Consider the following 18,018-nt stretch of genomic DNA (forward strand, 5'->3'; position numbering starts at 1 on the left):
AAAGAAAGGATCTCTCTCTCTCTCTCTCTCTCTCTCTCTCTCTCTGTGCTCTGGGGAGTGAGTGAGGGATGAAGACTGGGCAGTAAGTTTGTGTGTGTGTGAGAGGGAGAAGTGAAGGGCGAGGCTGTGTACAGATGTTCCTCCAGTGGATCGCTAACCCCGTCTTGTGTAAACGTGCATCTCCATCATCATCATCATCATCTTATTTTTCGTCATCACACGCTTCTGCTCCGATGGCACGCTAAACTTTTTTATTTAGTCTGTAGCAGTGTATTTTTCTCCGGTATAACTGTCGGTGGCGCGCGCGGAGACACACACACACACACACACACACACACACACACACACACACACACACACACACACACACACACACGGGACAGCGTTTTAAGTGAGTTACGGGTGTGAAAGTACGTCTGGAAGTCACAGGAAGAATGAAAGTCCGGAGAGACGAGCTTCAATGAAATAATGTAAGTTTGTGCTCAGTGTGTAGAGTCTGTGCTCAGTGTGTAAAGTCTGCGCAGTGTTTAGAGTTTGTGCTCATTGTGTACTCTGTAGAGTCTGTGCTCAGTGTGTAGAGTCTGTGCTCAGTGTGTAAAGTGTGTGCTCAGTGTGTAGAGTCTGTGCCCAGTGTGTAGAGACTGTGCTCAGTGTGTAGAGACTGTGCTCAGTGTGTAGAGACTGTGCTCAGTGTGTAGAGACTGTGCTCAGTGTGTAAAGTGTGTGCTCAGTGTGTAGTCTGTGCCCAGTGTGTAAAGTCTGTGCTCAGTGTGTAGTCTGTGCCCAGTGTGTAGAGACTGTGCTCAGTGTGTAGAGACTGTGCTCAGTGTGTAAAGTGTGTGCTCAGTGTGTAGTCTGTGCCCAGTGTGTAGAGACTGTGCTCAGTGTGTAGAGACTGTGCTCAGTGTGTAGAGACTGAGCTCAGTGTGTAGAGACTGTGCTCAGTGTGTAGAGTCTGTGCTCAGTGTGTAGAGACTGTGCTCAGTGTGTAGAGACTGTGCTCAGTGTGTAGAGACTGTGCTCAGTGTGTAGAGACTGTGCTCAGTGTGTAAAGTGTGTGCTCAGTGTGTAGTCTGTGCCCAGTGTGTAGAGACTGTGCTCAGTGTGTAGAGACTGTGCTCAGTGTGTAAAGTGTGTGCTCAGTGTGTAGTCTGTGCCCAGTGTGTAGAGACTGTGCTCAGTGTGTAGAGACTGTGCTCAGTGTGTAGAGACTGAGCTCAGTGTGTAGAGACTGTGCTCAGTGTGTAAAGTGTGTGCTCAGTGTGTAGTCTGTGCTCAGAGTGTAGAGTCTGTGCTCAGTGTGTAGAGACTGTGCTCAGTGTGTAGAGTCTGTGCTCAGTGTATAGAGTCTGTGCTCAGTGTGTAGAGACTGTGCTCAGTGTGTAAAGTGTGTGCTCAGTGTATAGAGTCTGTGCTCAGTGTGTAAAGTCTGTGCTCAGTTTGTAGAGTCTGTGCTCAGTGTGTAGAGCCTGTGCTCAGTGTGTAGAGACTGTGCTCAGTGTGTAGAGACTGTGCTCAGTGTGTAGAGTTTGTGCTCAGTGTGTAGAGTTTGTGCTCAGTGTGTAGAGACTGTGCTCAGTGTGTAGAGTCTGTGCTCATTGTTTAGAGTCTGTGCTCAGTGTATAGAGTGTGCTCAGTGTGTAGAGTTTGTGCTCAGTGTATAGAGACTGTGCTCAGTGTGTAGATACTGAGCTCAGTGTGGAAAGTCTGTGCTCAGTTTGTAGAGTCTGTGCTCAGTGTGTAGAGACTGTGCTCAGTGTGTAGAGACTGTGCTCAGTGTGTAGAGACTGTGCTCAGTGTGTAGAGACTGTGCTCAGTGTTTAGAGTTTGTGCTCAGTGTTTAGAGTTTGTGCTCAGTGTGTAGAGACTTTGCTCAGTGTTTAGAGTTTGTGTTCAGTGTGTAGAGTTTGTGCTCAGTGTTTAGAGACTGTGCTCAGTGTGTAGAGTCTGTGCTCAGTGTATAGAGTCTGTGCTCAGTGTGTAGAGACTGTGCTCAGTGTATAGAGACTTTGCTCAGTGTGTAGATACTGAGCTCAGTGTGTAAAGTCTGTGCTCAGTTTGTAGAGTCTGTGCTCAGTGTGTAGAGACTGTGCTCAGTGTTTAGAGTTTGTGCTCAGTGTGTAGAGTCTGTGCTCAGTGTTTAGAGTTTGTGCTCAGTGTGTAGAGTTTGTGCTCAGTGTTTAGAGTTAATGAAGGTGGAGTTAATGAATCTGGTGATACACTGAAGTACCTCTGCTCAGTAGACAGTGTTCACCCAGAGTGTTCATGACTTTGAGGTGAGGAGGAGGTTTATAAAGTTTATTTTAGATTTGAAGCGAGAGCGTGAGGAGTCAATCAGTAAAAGACAGTGTGTGTGTGTGTGTGTGTGTGGGGGGGGGGTGTTTTTTATTGTTTGTTTGTTTGTTGAAAACAAGTGTAGAAAATGTAGAAATCTGTAATAATAAGTGAATTCTGAGCTGGAGCAGTGATGGTAATAATCATTTCACTCACAGTATTAGACCCTAACAACGTGATTAAACGTCTACGCAGAGGATAAGACGATCTGAGGTGTGGTGAGACACACAGATCCCTCAGACATCATCGTCTCTTTTATACCCTTTAGTTTTGCTGATCTTTGCAGAACCGTACACTCACAGATGTGAGGAGATTAAACTTTTATTACTGAACTTAACTATCATAAGAAACATCTCCAGAGCTGGACACACTCAGGTCTCAGTGTTGTTCTTGATCGTGTGTTTGGAGCCAACACACAGCACCATGAAGATCAGAAGAACATGAAAGCTGTACGAGCCTAGCATGAGACGATGGAGATGAGTTTGTATTGTATGACGTCGTTCAGAGATTACAGCAGAGATTTGGTCATTTAGATTTAGATAAAAGGAAGAAAGAAAAAAGTCATGGAATAAAACCGTATGAAACACTGGTAGCTTCTTGAAGCTCTTCAGGCTCAATGAAACCCATAGCTTTACAGTGTGTGTACTTGGAAAGCTCTGCAGGTTTCGAGGCCATATTTTCCGACATTTTAGATGTGTGAATGTCAGGGCTGAAGCTCTCCGAGCCGCTCTACAGCTGATGAATCAAGCTCTTTATTCGTCTTGTGCTGAGGCTCCAGCGATGACCCCATTCATGTACATTTGCATTTAATCAGACAGCCACTTGAAACAATGCTCATGATTTTAATGTGCTGTATAATGTCACAAATAATGACATGAATCTTTAAAAAGCCACTGAATTCTGAAAGACTGCATTGGAAATACACAACAGCTGTAATATGTTGTGTAGTGTTTTTATAATTTTTATTTTATTGAGCGAGGTGAAGAGAGACCGACTTTGTACAGGGAGTCGATCCGTCTCCAAAACCGCGGAAAACGTCTTCAATTTCACTTTTCGTCATACGTTAGACTGAAGTTTAGAACAGCACAGCGTGAGACGTGTGACTTGTGTGTTGTGGCACTTTGTGTGATTGGGTGCTGATTGTGCGATTGTGTAATTGTGTGACTGTAATCCTCAGATCTTTGCAGGATCTCCTGGCAGTCATGCGAGTTCTCAGTTCTCCGTCTTGGGGTAGTTTCGTCCTCATTATTTCAGCTCTGTGATGAAAACAGTTTTTTTCCATTTGTGGTGCAATCAGAGCTCTACTGGGCAGAGTCGCCCCTAACCAGCTGTATTGTTTATTCATTTATTTGATTATTATTTATATATTTAATTCTCACTCACACCTACAGTAAGATCTGTATGAATTAAGTCTAAGTTATGGACGAAAGAGAAATATACTTAGTGTAAAATAATTCTATTCTTCATCACACACACACTTTCTCACTTTTTCACACTAAGGTTTCTGAACTTTATGGGTGAGTTTAATGTTCATGATGTATTTCTGTTAAAATTCTTTATTCTTTAAGTCATTATATCTAGTTATGGGGATGTGGAGATGTGGAGCGAAGCTGTGTCTGTGTGATTGTGCTCACCGGTTTCTTCTGTAAAGAAAAAAAAAGTTTCCATGCCACAAAAGTACGTAATTCAAAACACATATTACAGACAGGTAGAATGAATGAAGGTATTGTACTGCTTTGAGTGCACACATTGACTGTGTGTGTGTGTGTATGTGTGTGTGTGTATGAGTGAGAGCGGGAGAGTGAGAAAGAAAGGAAATAGTTTCTTGCTATGCTTGAATGGTTGTTAACCAGCGTTTTTGGCTCTCAGTGCTCTTTAGCTCAGACAGCTGAAGCTCAATGTCTCTGACGCTCTAATCACTTCCTTTTTATATCTGTAACTCCAGAAAGTGTGTATGTGTATACAGTATATAGTGTTGTGCTCAAAAGTTTGAATACAGTACCTTGGGAGAATGACCATTTTTTAAAGAAAACAGGAGTGAGAAGACAAAACAAATTTATTTTGAACGGCACAATCATCAAACAAAACATAACAATAAACAGTGCCGCCTTTTGCATCAATGATGGCATGCAGTCTTCTGTTATAATTGTTCATGAGGTCGTTCATTCTCTCATGTGGTATAGCTACCCAATCTTCTTTGCAATATCCCTCCAGTTCCTGTAAATATTTTGGTTGTTTTGAAGATCTGAGGTCAGGAGACTGTGATGGCCTCCAGAACCTTCATTTTTACTGCTGTAACCATTGAAGGGCCAACCTTGCCTTGTGCTTTGGATTATTGTCATGGTGGAACATTCGAACGCATCCCATGCGCAGCCTTTGTGCTGTAGAATGCAAACTGTCTGGCAGTATTTTCTGACAACATGCTGCATACATCTTACCATCAATTTTTGCTAACATCCCTGTGCCACCACCATGCTTTACATCCCAGTGGGGATGGTGTACTTTTCACTGTAGACCTTGTTGACCTCTCCAATGTGTTTATGGTTGTGACTATGGCCGTGCCCTTTTTATGGAATGGGCAGGATAACGGTTTTCTTCTGGCAACTGGACCATGCAGGTCAGTTGTGTTCAAGTACCTCTTTATCGTGCTCCATGAAACAACAACACCACTTTTTCTGGAGCAGCCTGTATTTCTCTCGAAATTGTTTGTGGGTTTATCTTTACAACCCAAACAATTCCTCTGGTAATAGTGGGGGAAATCTTTCTTGGTCCACCTGACTGTGGCTTAGTATCAACAGAACTTCTTATTTCCCAGCTCTTTATCAGAGTTTGAACAGTACTGACTGGTATTTTCAAGTGTTGAGATTTTTTTATATCCTTTTCCTGCTTTAGAAAGTTCCACTACCTTATTACTGTACGCAGGTCCATTGGCAGTTCTTTCGTTTTCGCAATGGTGCAGTGTCCAGCCAAGTCAGTGCATCACCTCATGAGCTGAGAAACTCACTGACTATTTATGTATAAGTTTTAAAAAAGGAGTCAAACAACTATGTGATAATTAATGGCTTCACGTGACCACTATCCTTAAATAAGTAAAAAATATATTGCATTATCAGTCATATATTCCAGATAAATGGCAATGTTTAACAATTTTTTTCAGGGTATGAAAACCTTCGAGCAGAACTGTATATGAGTCTGTGTGTGTTTGAGTTTGTATGTTTGTATCTATATATCTGTGTGTGTGTGTGTGTGTTTGTTGGACCTGTGTATTTATAAGAGATGTTTCTGTGTAATAATAATAATTTGTGTATTATTTTTCTTCTGTTCTTTTCATCACATCTGACAGGGTTTCATTCATCAGTGGTAGATGGTGGAGATGGAAGTTCTGGAATGTTCTCCAGGTGTCTCTGATTCTGATATGTGCTGTGAGAACAGGTAAAGTCGCTGTAAAAGGTGTTTATAATTGTGTCATGAATGTTTGTATTTATGATTAATTTTTTTCATTTCTGCTTTAAATAACTCATCTTTCTGCTTAATTTAATGAACTCCATTCACTTCACCTTCATCTTTCATGCTTCCGTGTTTCTTTGCTTTAACACTTTGTGTGTGTGTGTGTGTGTGAATGTGTGTGTGTGTGTGTGTGTGTGTGTGTGTGTGTGTGTGTGTGTGTGTGTGTGTGTGTGTGTGAGAGAGAGAGAGAGAGTTTTAGTACATTGCTGTATATTTTCCAAAGAATCAGCACTTGTTCACAAACCATTACATGCTTTTAAATGTGGATCTGAACTAAATGATTCCTGTCACGTGAAAGTGTTTTCAGTATTTTTTTACATAACTTGTGTTTATTCACATAAGTGTTCAATTCACTAAGATAGAGAGAGTGTGTAGAATTGTGTGCGTGTTTATAGGAGTGTACTGGTGTGTCTGTGTGTGTGTGTGTGTGTGTGTGGGTGTGTTCCTGAAGTCCAAATCTGTCAGGACCTTTTATATTAAATATTTGGCATCAATTCTATAACAAAGGGATCCACTGTGTGTGTGCGGGTGGGTGGGTTTGTGTGTGTGTGGGTGTGTGCGTGTAGTTGCTTGTCGTTCATGTGTTATAAGACTCTATAAGGTCCTATAGTGTATGTCGAAAAGCGTCCAGGTGTTTCCTGAGCTCTGAACAGCTCACACACACTTTTTAAATGACGTCTTAAATGAAATAGTTCTGAAAAATAAATTAAGTGCTGTGGACAGGAGGTGATGTGATGGGCCGGAGTGTGTGTGTGTGTGTATGTGTGTGTGTGTGTGTGTGTGTGTGTGTGTGTGTTTGGGGGGATGGGGGGTTCGAAGGAAGTAAGGGAGAGAGAGAGAGAGAGAGAGAGAGAGAGAGAGAGAGAGAGAGAGAGAGAGATGAAGAAGAAGGTGAAGTAGGAGGAGGAGGATGAGATGGTTTCTAAGAACTGTCTATGATTAAAGCTTTCTCTGATGTGATGCTTGTGACAGAATGCTATTTTTAACATTTAACATTTGGATTGGGCCTTTTTAGAAAAAACATTCAGTACTATTCCACTATAGTCGGCTACTGAAAGGATCTTTTCTGATCAGACTCGGTTTTAATCAGAAATTCTCTTACTGACCTTCATCTAGTGAAATGCCATGACTCTGCTCTGTACAGCACTGCTACAGCTACAACAACAATGTTCTAACTCTTCAAGATATTAATCCCTCAAATGTAGTTAAGAGTACAAAGAGTCCATCATTTTATTTAAAAAAGAATAACAACATTAACATCGACACAAACAAAATTATACAAAAGGGGCGGGGCTTATTATGCCTCACATGCTTACTGCCGATTGGTTACAGTGTGTGTCAGTCTGAGATTGAGAGAGCGAGAAAGAGAGAGAGAAAGAGAAAGAGAGAGAGAGGACGTGTTGTAGTCATAAACAACTTTCTTTTGTGAGTTAGCGTGTTGTGCTGCTCTGTTTTCAGTTTTGTTGCAGTGTTTTCTAATTTTCTTAAATTTCTGGTATGAATTCTCAGGTGTAGACAGTGAGTGCTGGGTGTGTGTGTGTGTGTGTGTGTGTGTGTGTGTGTGTGTGTGTGTGTGAAGGAGACAGTTAGATGAGTCCAGTGTGTGTGAGACTCTGGGGTTTTAACACTATGGATTTGCATCTTCACTTCCTGTCTCAGTTCAAATGACGCTTTATTTCAGGACGTAGGATTTACGCTCCTCCTCAAATCTCACCTTCGGCTCAGGTCACTACACGATGAGATTTATGCTACGTCTCAGAATTCACAACGTGTTTTCTTGAAATCCAAATCAGTTGTTCTTCATCATGAACTGCATGAAGTGAAGAAGGACTTTAGTTTCTACACTAAAGCTAGTTTCTACACTAAAGTATATGAATAGTTTTTTAAATCAGTGCTTTGTTTAAAAAAAAAATCTCTGTCCAGTCAAAACACAAAAATCGTTTACACTAGCAGCCAAAACAATCAAGAGGAGCAGTTCGTAAATAAAAAAAAAAAATCATTTAGACAAAATAAAACCGTTGTGTTCGGATAAAGCAGGATCATGCGTGTGATCCATGAAGAACATCATCTACACAGTGAAGCATATCATCATCATAATCATCATCATCATCGTACGAGATCTGCTTCTGTATAAACACTACTGGAGCTTTACACATCATCCGAGGAAAGATGAATGAAGTGATGGAGGGAAACAGAACAGAGAAGAACTTCATCTCATCCTTCATCAATCTGTGGAGAATATAGAGGTTCGAACAAGACAACGAGCTCGAACGCACAACCACGCTGACTCGGAAAGAGCCGTGCGGACGTGTCCAGCTCCTGACTCGAATCCCAGTGGACATTTGACTCGGTTGTGAAATTATAGGTCTGTCAGTGATCTTCTCTAGTTGGTGGAGCTGAAGGCAGTTTAGAGGACTGGAACAAACTTGGAGCACGTTTCTCGAAACACTTTATTCCTTCAGACGTCTCATCGATTGGGTTGTTTCCTTTGCAATTTGTTTAAAATCTTATACATTCATTCATTATATTTCTAAACACATCCTTTTTAGTTCATACTTATAATAAAAAAAAGTGAAAAGTGTATAATTTCCCTTACTCATGAGTTTACTGACTACAAAATGGATGTAAACCTTAAAACTCAAAATTCATCTGTTAAAATTCATTAATTCGATATTTATAGGACAGGTGTGAGACGAGACAATGAGACGTCAGAGACGAACATCACCTGGTTTTATCTTTATAAGTAATTTCATTTCATTATCAGGTAAAATGACCTGCAGAGTGCAATCTGTTTAATAAGAGATGTGAGATGAGCACAAACACATCATCATGCAGGAAAACAGTCACATAAAAAAAAAAAAGCATCCTTCTGTCCTGGAATGATCAGCTGTCCCTCCTGTCTGCTCTCCTGGTCTCTGTTTAACTCGTCATCTCTCAGATGTGTCTCAGATCTTTGCTGTGTCCTCCTTCGTCCTTTAGCTCCTATTCCTCCTCCTCCTCCTCCTCCTCCTCTGTGTCTCTGCTCTAATATTAAGTGAGTTTAAATGATATGCGCTCGTTACTTTGGTTATTCAGTGCTGAGCTGCCAGACTGAGTGTGATGAGACGCTAACGTCCTCCAGCGGGACCTTTATATCTCCCTGCTATCCATACGACTATCCACCGAGCCTGACGTGTAAGTGGACTCTGCAGGCTCCGGCCGGCTTTGTCCTGCAGCTCAACTTCCTCGACTTTGAGCTCGAGGAGGCTCAGGGCTGCATCTACGACAAAGTGGTCGTCGACACCGGCGGCAACACCGTTAAGTTTTGTGGCCTGACGGCTAACGGACTCACGCTCAACTCCAGCACCAACGTCATGGTGGTGACCTTTTACTCTGATTTTAGTGTCCAGAAGAAAGGCTTCAGTATCAGTTACAGGCAAGGTATGAGTTCAGAGCCTGAACTTCAATGTGTTCACATTTACACTGGGGCTGTGACCAATTATTATTATTATTATTATTATTATTATTATTATTATTATTATTATTATTATTATTATTATTAAATCATTAGTTCTGATTGATTTGGATAAGCAGCTAATTGTTTACTGTTCTGATTACAATAAATCTTAAAAATTAAATAATGATTAAAGTATTTAAATTTTACAGACCAGTATGAGTCCACTTTAGTCTAATTAACTGAGCTTAACTAATGACATCACACATGCTAATAATTTAACACACTAATGACCTCATACACACTAATGACATCACACATGCTAATAATTTAACACTCTAATGACATCACACACACTAATGACCTAACACACACTAATGACCTCATACACACTAATGACATCACACACGCTAATAATTTAACACACTAATGACCTCATACACACTAATGACATCACACACTCTAATAATTTAACACACTAATGACATCACACACACTAATGACCTCATACACACTAATGACATCACACATGCTAATAATTTAACACACTAATGACCTCATACACACTAATGACATCACACACTCTAATAATTTAACACACTAATGACCTCATACACACTAATGACATCACACACTCTAATAATTTAACACACTAATGACCTCATACACACTAATGACATCACACACTCTAATAATTTAACACACTAATGACATCACACACACTAATGACATCACTCCCACTAATGACCTCACACACACTAATGACCTCACACACACACACTAATGACCTCACACACACACTAATGACCTCACACACACTAATGACCTCACACACAAGAAAACATAAAAAAATGTAGCACATAATAAAATCTGAGTAATAGTTAAGTAGCAGAACATTATGAGGATTATATAACTCACATTCTGTCTGTTTTTAAAAAGATAAATAATTACCAGGAGAAAAAATGTTGATTATAATATCAAATAATTGTTGCAGCCCTAGTTTATTATTATTATTCTTATTATTCTTATTATTATTCTTATTATTATTATTATTCTTATTATTCTTATTCTTATTATTATTATTATTATTATTATTATTTGGTTTGTTATTTATGATGTTTTGTTGTGATCTGATCTGTTTCTCCACATCACACTCTTCCTCCCTGAGAGGAAATGCTGGTATTCTTCTCATCAGCTCTTATCCCATCACTTCACTCTGCTCTTCATGCACAGCTTTCTTTTTTTTTTTTTTACGTCATAACGAGGTTTCTGCGTGTTTATTCCTACTCCTGTAACAGGCTCGTAGTGAAAGTTCTTCTCTGTAGTGTCCTGTTTTGAGCGGAGCAGAGATATATACCGTCCTTCATCCACGATCCTACATCTTGAGCGTTGATCATCACACTCTTGCGTGGAATTAAACACAACCTTTGAATTGCTTAAAATATGTAACATGGTGAATTAGTGTTAAAGTTGCAAATATACAGTATAAGACAGGATCTTTCCTCCTTTTCTCACTGCATTTAGGAGAGATTTTAAAAAGAGATAAAAGGTTAAAGAAAGATGTAACTGTTTACAGTCTGTACTCGTTTTGTTTACTCAGTGTTTTTGAGGCATTATATTAACTTTTACCATAAAAAGAGATCTGTTTTATTTATAACGAGTCTCTCCATCATTCTCCAGTTGCAGTGTCTCTGAGAAACCAGAAGGTGACGTTCCCTCAGAACCCCAAGGACGTGGTGCTTGTATCCAGCTCAGTGTCCATCCCGGCTCTGAGTCAGTTCACCATCTGCTTCGAGATTGCCGGTCAGACGCAGACAGGATCAGGGTTCATCTTCTCTTACACGGGTAAAGAACCCTACTTGTCCTTCGGCAACAGCGGGAACGCCTTGGAACTGATCATCGGCAATGTCACATGTCCAGTCCATGATATGGTCACGTTAGCTGACTTCATTGGCAGCATGCAGCCGTTCTGCATCACATGGTCCAACACAAACGGTGCTGTAGCCGTGTACTTCAAAGGCAACTACCAGGTAAAGCTCTGCTCAGCTTCCGTGGGCATGAGAACGGAGATTGGAGGGTCGTTCGAGCTTGGCCGAGGGAAGAAGCAGGGCCAAAACTATGATGGCCTCATCTACAACTTCCGCCTGTGGAATTCAGCCATGAGCTACCCTGAGCTTTCTGCTCTCACCTGCGACACTGTGGGGAACGTCGTGGACTGGGACAACAGCTTCTGGAACATTCCAGCCTCATACGCTCAGAGCGACTCCAGCCTCAGCTGCAGTGAGTAAAATCCTGTGTTCCTGTGAAACCAGGTCACATTTTATTGCTGTGAATATAAAAATGAACAATTTAAACTGAGTTTGTAGATTGTAGATTAAAACGTTCGATGTTTAGGTGTAGTGCAGCGTTTAGTAAAAAGAATTAGCAATAGATTTATAGCAAAAGTTAGAGCTGAAGCACACACACACACACACACTCAGACAGACAGCTAGCTGTATTTGTAATTATTAATAATTTTAGTCTGTTATGCTCTACTGGGTTCATGCTAAACATTGAAACAGAAATATTTACCTGCTTTAATTCACACGCCTGTCCTTGTGTGTGTGTGTGTTTGTGAGTGTGTGTGTATGTGTGTGTCTGTGTGTAGGCTTACTTTCTCCTCTAAATGCTTTTTAAGAAAAAAGAATAACAGATGAAGGAAAGGCTGTTTCTCAGTCCACTCTCTAGTGCACTAGTCAGGGCTCGGATTGAGACGCAACCTTAATAAATGATCCCTTCATTCATGTTTGTTAGCTCTGTAAGACTGACTGGGAGCCCAAAGCTAAAAAGCAGGCTGTAAATTGCAAAGGGGCGGGGCTTTCTGAAATGGGCGTGTCACTGTGTGTAATCACTTGACTGGCACTGATGAATAAAGGTTGTGTGATTGTGACGCTCTGAGCTTGTTAGGGTTAAATGTCACTTCAAACAGTGTGTGTTTTACTTCCAAACGATTTGGACCTTACAGTTTTGAGACATTCTAGAGATTTATGAAGTTTATGGTCAATACAAATACATCTGCCAAATAAAAAATCAATTTCTATTGGCAATATGTTAACAAGCTCACAGGCTTGAGGGACAGAAACAGTGTCCTGGGCTCTGGACCTGAACTGAACCTGACTGAACCTGGACATGAACATTCTGTGTCTGAGAGTGTTCGAGTGCCTTCGGATGGATAGATTCAGCATTAATCCTTTAGAGTTAACCAGAGTATATTTATGCACTTTCGCACCTCATCAGTGTGTGGAGATCAGATCAGATCCATAATGAGAACATGAGGAAAAAAAACAGAAGCATCTGATGCCTCACTGATGTTTGGCTCGATATCACAGAGCATGCAAATAATCACAGAGCACGCAGTACCAGCATCAGCAATAGCAACATTTAGACTATCAGAGAATTTCAGTCCTTACCTGTGTGTGTGCGTGTGTGTGTGTGCGTGTGTGTGTGCGTGTGTGTTTGTGTGTGTGTGTGTGTACTGTATGTGTGTGTGCGTGTGTGCATACGTGTGTGCGTGCGTGTGTGTGTGAAATAACACAACTAACATGTAATCTTCTTTTCACAGTCTGTTTCCCACAATGTGTACATTTAACAACAACACTTTCCTCCAGCGGTGAGTGTGTGACTAACTCTGTGTGTCATAACAATAAAGTATGTGTGTGTGCATGTGTGTGTGTGTGTGTGCGTGTGTGTGATGTGGTAGCTCAGTGGTTAAGGTGTTGGGCTACTGATCGGAAGGTCACGGGTTCAAACCCTAAGTCCACCAAGCTTCCACTGCTGGGCCCCTGAGCAAGGCCCTTAACGCTCAGGTGTAAGTCACTCTGGATAAGGGTGTCTGCTAAATGCCGTAAATGTAAGTGTGTGTGTGTAAAAAGAGAAGCTCCTCCTATCACTACTTATTCTCCCAAAGTCACCATGGTGAGCTGATGTGTGCAGAAGCCTCACCTTTCTTCTGTGTTTCAGTTTCAGTGTTTTAATTAAAACTCCCACCTTTAAATATTCGAGCATTTATTTCTTCACACCTGATTCATTCATCCAATGAGAACCATCTTCTCTTCATATATATAGTCGACATTTCCTGCAGGACCAGGTAGCTTTCGGTCTCTCTGAGAGACTTCATGCTTTTATAGCTTCCTAAAGCTGTGTGTCTGCCTGATTTTTATGGCCTGGTGTGTTGATTTCTTGTGTGTAGAGGATTTCCACTTGGCTCAGCACTTATTTGTTTAAAAGCTTTTTTTTCAATGGCACTTTTCTAAAAATTGCTTAAAATAAACATTAGAAATTTGAGATGTAGAAGAGGTTTAATCAGCACAAACACACAAAACCTGCAGACTAGCTTTGAAAATCTGAAGAACATCATTTACAGTACAGGAACTTTTCCAGGAGGAGATATCTCTCAGGTGTCTCACTGACAGGTCTACTGAGCTCTGAGTCAGGAATTAAGAAGAGTGACAGTGACGATCTTTGGAAATAATTTAAAGCCGTGAAGAAAAGTTCTTGAAGAGTATTAAGTTTGTGGAGAACAAAGCAGTTGTGTAGTTGAGATTATTCCTGAGTGTGACTATCAATAGTATTTTATCACCCGTGACATTTCCCAGAGTAATACGATTCCTAAGATGTGAATGTATGATGATTTTCACACTTCTCATGCTGTCCCCAGGTACCACAGTTCCAGCGACCACATCCCAAACCACCAGCTGCGCGTCCTCAGGAGTGAGCTGCCCAGGTAAAGGAAAAACCTGACCTTCTTCTTTTTCTCTGATTAAAACAGACAAACAGACAGACAGAGACCTCAGCTTAAGGGCAGTTTACACAAATGTCTCTTTGTTTTCTTAATTAGTTACAGATACTCATTTTTTTAAGTTAAAACACTTAGCATTGTCAGTTCTCAGCTTTCCTCCCACAGACGTTTCCATTTTACTGTAAGCCTGTAAACTGTCCTCATTAAACTGACTGGCAGAAGTAAGGCTCTGTCCTGCTTCCAGAACAGGGCATAAAATATCGCAGTCCGATTTAAAACGTCTCTGTCACTGTCACAGTGTAGTGTCTGATTCTCATCAGATATTTACTCATATTCCTCTTAGAGACTCTCAGGAGCTCGCCTTCTGCAGTAAAAGTGAATGTAGTTTGTCAGTTTGTCACTCATTAACTCATTCACTCAGACGTAACAGACAGAAGGCGCAGCTCTTCCCCTTCTTCTGCTTTAGGCGTGTTTATTTTGGTGAAACCCCTCAGTCGTGGTTTACTGGTTTACTCATGTTTTGTTTTTGTGCTGTGAGACTGTTTAAGCTGCTCAGTTCCCCAGGCATTTGGATTTTCAGTGCTAAAGTGTAACCTTTCTCCGTTCCTGCCACCAGCATCTCTAACTACTACCACATCATCCACTGTCAACACTAACACGATTCCTACTAATGCAAGAACCAACGGTAAGCAATTTGTCTGAGCCTCACCTCATCACGCTCGAACCTTTAAACTGAGAAAGAGTCGATCCATGAGCAAGGACACAGGAAGTGACGGTGCTGTGGGGCTGATGCTGGAGGATTAATAATAATAATAATAATAATAATCATAAGAGTTTACATACAGCATGTATGTTGGTTAAGATCACAGCACCCTCAGTGTCTCTGTCCATGTTCAGGATTTATACATTCATTTCTTTAGAAAAATGGGTCTCTCTCTCTCTCTCTCTCTCTCTCTCTCTCTCTCTCTCTCTCTCTCTCTCTATCTATCTATCTATCTATCTATCTATCTATCTATCTATCTATCTATGTGTATGTCATTATTTTTATTTAATTATAATCAGATTTTCCTGTCAGAATCTTAGCAGTAGAAATATTCAGCTTGTTGACAGAACAGCTGGGTTTACTGTTTCTTTTTTTTTTTTTTTTTTTTTATATGGGTGTTGACTCGTTTTTACTTGTGTTTATTTCTAGTTTTATGACGGAAATATATTTTAGACATATTTAGTTTTCATCATGGTTGAATCGGTTCTGTTCATTAAATGATGTTCTATGTTTATTGGATATAAATTGTGTTTCTGCTGCAAATCTTGGGTCCTGAGCTCCTGTGTTAGATTGGATTTGTATGTTTGTTTGTTTGTTTGTTTGTGTGTATCTGATTTCCAAACTCTTCTCAGTTTTAGTGATTAACGACTGAAGTCATTTATCTGAGAGAAGCTAATCTCACCACACTGGTGCAAACTTTCCTGCTAATTAAAAGTCTGTTACAAAGCTGAGTTTTATTCCATCTGATGCTGGACGATTCGTCTGTCTGATTAATACAAAATTCATGTCTTCGATAAAGTAAAACAGGCTACATTGTAAAAAAAAATCTTTTTTGTTTCAATGTAAACGGTTATACATTTACAGAAGATTGGTTTAAAAATTATTGGCACCCCTACATAGCTAGCTGTCTAAAGAGTGAATATGGGTTAAATAACGGTTAATAAGTCACTCTGACACACGTTAATGCATGTGCATGACTGTTCTGATGTGGATGCATGGCCTCATTAACTTCCCGTTCTCTTTGTCAGATCTTTCTATAAGCACTTCATACACAAGCGCTCCTAGCATGTCTTTAACTGCAGACACCGGTAAGCAGGAGCATTTCCACATTGCTGTATGCTATCTGCTCAAGCTCTCAAACTTACTAGCATGTGTGTCTGTGTGTGTGTGTGTGTGTCTGTGTGTGTGTGTTCTAACCACTTCCTGCCTCTGTGCTGTTACTAGTTCAAACTACTTCACCAGCTACAACTTCACCAACCACCACCAGCACACCTACGGGTAAGGTTCAGTACTGGGTGTATACACACCCAGTAACTATACACACCCCTTAAATAATAGTTTGTTAAACACTTTTTGTTAAATCACAGTTCAGATGCAGTTTTTTTTATATGGTTTGGTCATTTAATTCCAGTCTTTATTGCAATACTGTTCCATACCAATCAGATTCCACAGGGCTTTGTTGGGATTCAGATCTGACCTCTGAATGGACTTTTTCTAAAGTTGTTCCTTTGTTGGTGTGGATGTATGCTCTGAGTTGTTATTGCGCAGGAGGTGAAGTTTTACGAGAACTGAACTGATTCGAGCTTCAATCACAGCTGAAGAGATGCAGCACTATTACACAATAGTGGATGCTGCCACCACCATGCTTCACCATGCTGTGGTGTTCTGGGCTGATCAGAGGCCTTATTATTATTTTAAACATATATTTTAGCTTCAAGCATAAACAGTTCTATTTGATCCCATTAGACCACATGGAAACCACGGAGAAGATTGTACAGGAACAGTTGATCTTATATTTTTATTATTTTAATTAACGTAATCACTTTTTGACCGGGAGTTTGAATGCTGTTGATTAATTCTGAGCACAGTCGCAGTCCACATAGAATGTTGTGCATATTTATTTATGCAGATTTGATCATTTTATTCTCCTACAATGTTTCAGTTTGCTTTTCACTCGAATGTTAGACATTAAAGGTGCAAAAAGATCTCAGGTTTAATTTTTCCTATCACAGAAACCTGTACTGTAAACAATTGTGTGTAGACAGGGGTGTGTAGACAGGGGTGTGAAAACCTTTTACTCTGTGTATGACATCTCGTCAGTCTGTGCCTTGCATTACTTCTTTCTCCTTTGTGTTGCGCTATGTGAAACTGTTCTGTCCTCGTCATCAATTACTCACAAACCGATTTATCCACAGCTGCTGCTACTAATCCTCTGTCCATCCATTCACGCAAGGGTAAGATGTACTTTCTCATGAAGGTCTTGATGTGCTTGTCTTCACATTGCGAAGCTACATGTACTATGCTGAGGTGCCAAGTCAAGTGTGACCATCGAATGAAGCACAGGCTAATTTCTTAATGGTTTTTCTTTCTTTTTTTTCATTTCTATCCCTATACAGTGTATACACTGCTATATAATTACTTTATGTATTATTTGTTGTGTCTCACACTCACACTGAGATTTTCTCTCTTTAGTAGACACTTGTGAAGTTTTGAAGATACCTTCGTCACAGAATGTTATGCAATCCCATATAAATGAACTCCTTCAGACTTTTCCTTTTTCTTTTTCTAGCTTTTTTTTTGCACAGTGACACTTTTTGCTAAAGTTTTGGCTAAAAAAAATGCTCCAGTTCTGATGCTCAGGTGCTCATTGTATGTTCCTCAAGTGGTGTACGGTAGAGGTCTTCTCAGGTCTAAAAAAATGTACCCGACCCGAAGTGACCCAAATCACTTTTTACCCGAACCCGACGTGCGCATATATATATTTTTAAGAAAGACCCGACCTGAGACAAACCCGAAAAAATTAGACCCGAGTCCGACCCGATCTGACGGCAATTTTTTTTTTACCCGACTGGACCCGAATGATACTTTAGTGTAACCGCTACAGCATGGATTCAAAATTGACGATTCACACGATGTCGCAAGTGGTCTTGGCAAACAGAGGAGAGGTTGGTAGGACTCGATGCACACACACGAGATACAGTAGTTCGGGTCTTCTCGAGTCCGTTAATTAAAAACACATTCATTTTAAATTACCCGAGACCCGATGCCGCTATTATTATACCCGACCCGTGTCCGAGGCACACGTCAAATTTTAGACCCGAACCTGCTCGGGTTTTCGGATCTAAGTGCACCCGTGAAGACCTCTAGTGTACGGCGGTCAGCACCAGACTGTGGCACACTCCGAATAATAAAAACAGCAGCATT

At 40.6% G+C, this 18,018-nt stretch overlaps 1 protein-coding gene across 1 annotated transcript in view; it reads left to right on the top strand.

The window, feature by feature from the left end:
• Positions 1-71: 71 nt before the first annotated feature.
• The window catches only part of adgrg6 (adhesion G protein-coupled receptor G6), a 33,651-nt gene continuing 15,704 nt past the window's right edge, over positions 72-18,018 (top strand). The window contains exons 1-10 of the mRNA XM_047818698.1: positions 72-470; positions 5,678-5,766; positions 8,917-9,261; positions 10,955-11,554; positions 12,876-12,923; positions 13,971-14,036; positions 14,668-14,736; positions 15,843-15,902; positions 16,039-16,092; positions 17,010-17,162. Coding sequence (XP_047674654.1) covers positions 469-470; positions 5,678-5,766; positions 8,917-9,261; positions 10,955-11,554; positions 12,876-12,923; positions 13,971-14,036; positions 14,668-14,736; positions 15,843-15,902; positions 16,039-16,092; positions 17,010-17,162 — 1,486 coding nt within the window. The 5' untranslated portion in view covers positions 72-468. The remainder of the gene's footprint in view (positions 471-5,677; positions 5,767-8,916; positions 9,262-10,954; positions 11,555-12,875; positions 12,924-13,970; positions 14,037-14,667; positions 14,737-15,842; positions 15,903-16,038; positions 16,093-17,009; positions 17,163-18,018) is intronic.

Source organism: Tachysurus fulvidraco, chromosome 9 (genome assembly GCF_022655615.1).
Source record: "Tachysurus fulvidraco isolate hzauxx_2018 chromosome 9, HZAU_PFXX_2.0, whole genome shotgun sequence".
Classification (NCBI taxonomy): Eukaryota; Metazoa; Chordata; class Actinopteri; order Siluriformes; family Bagridae; genus Tachysurus; species Tachysurus fulvidraco.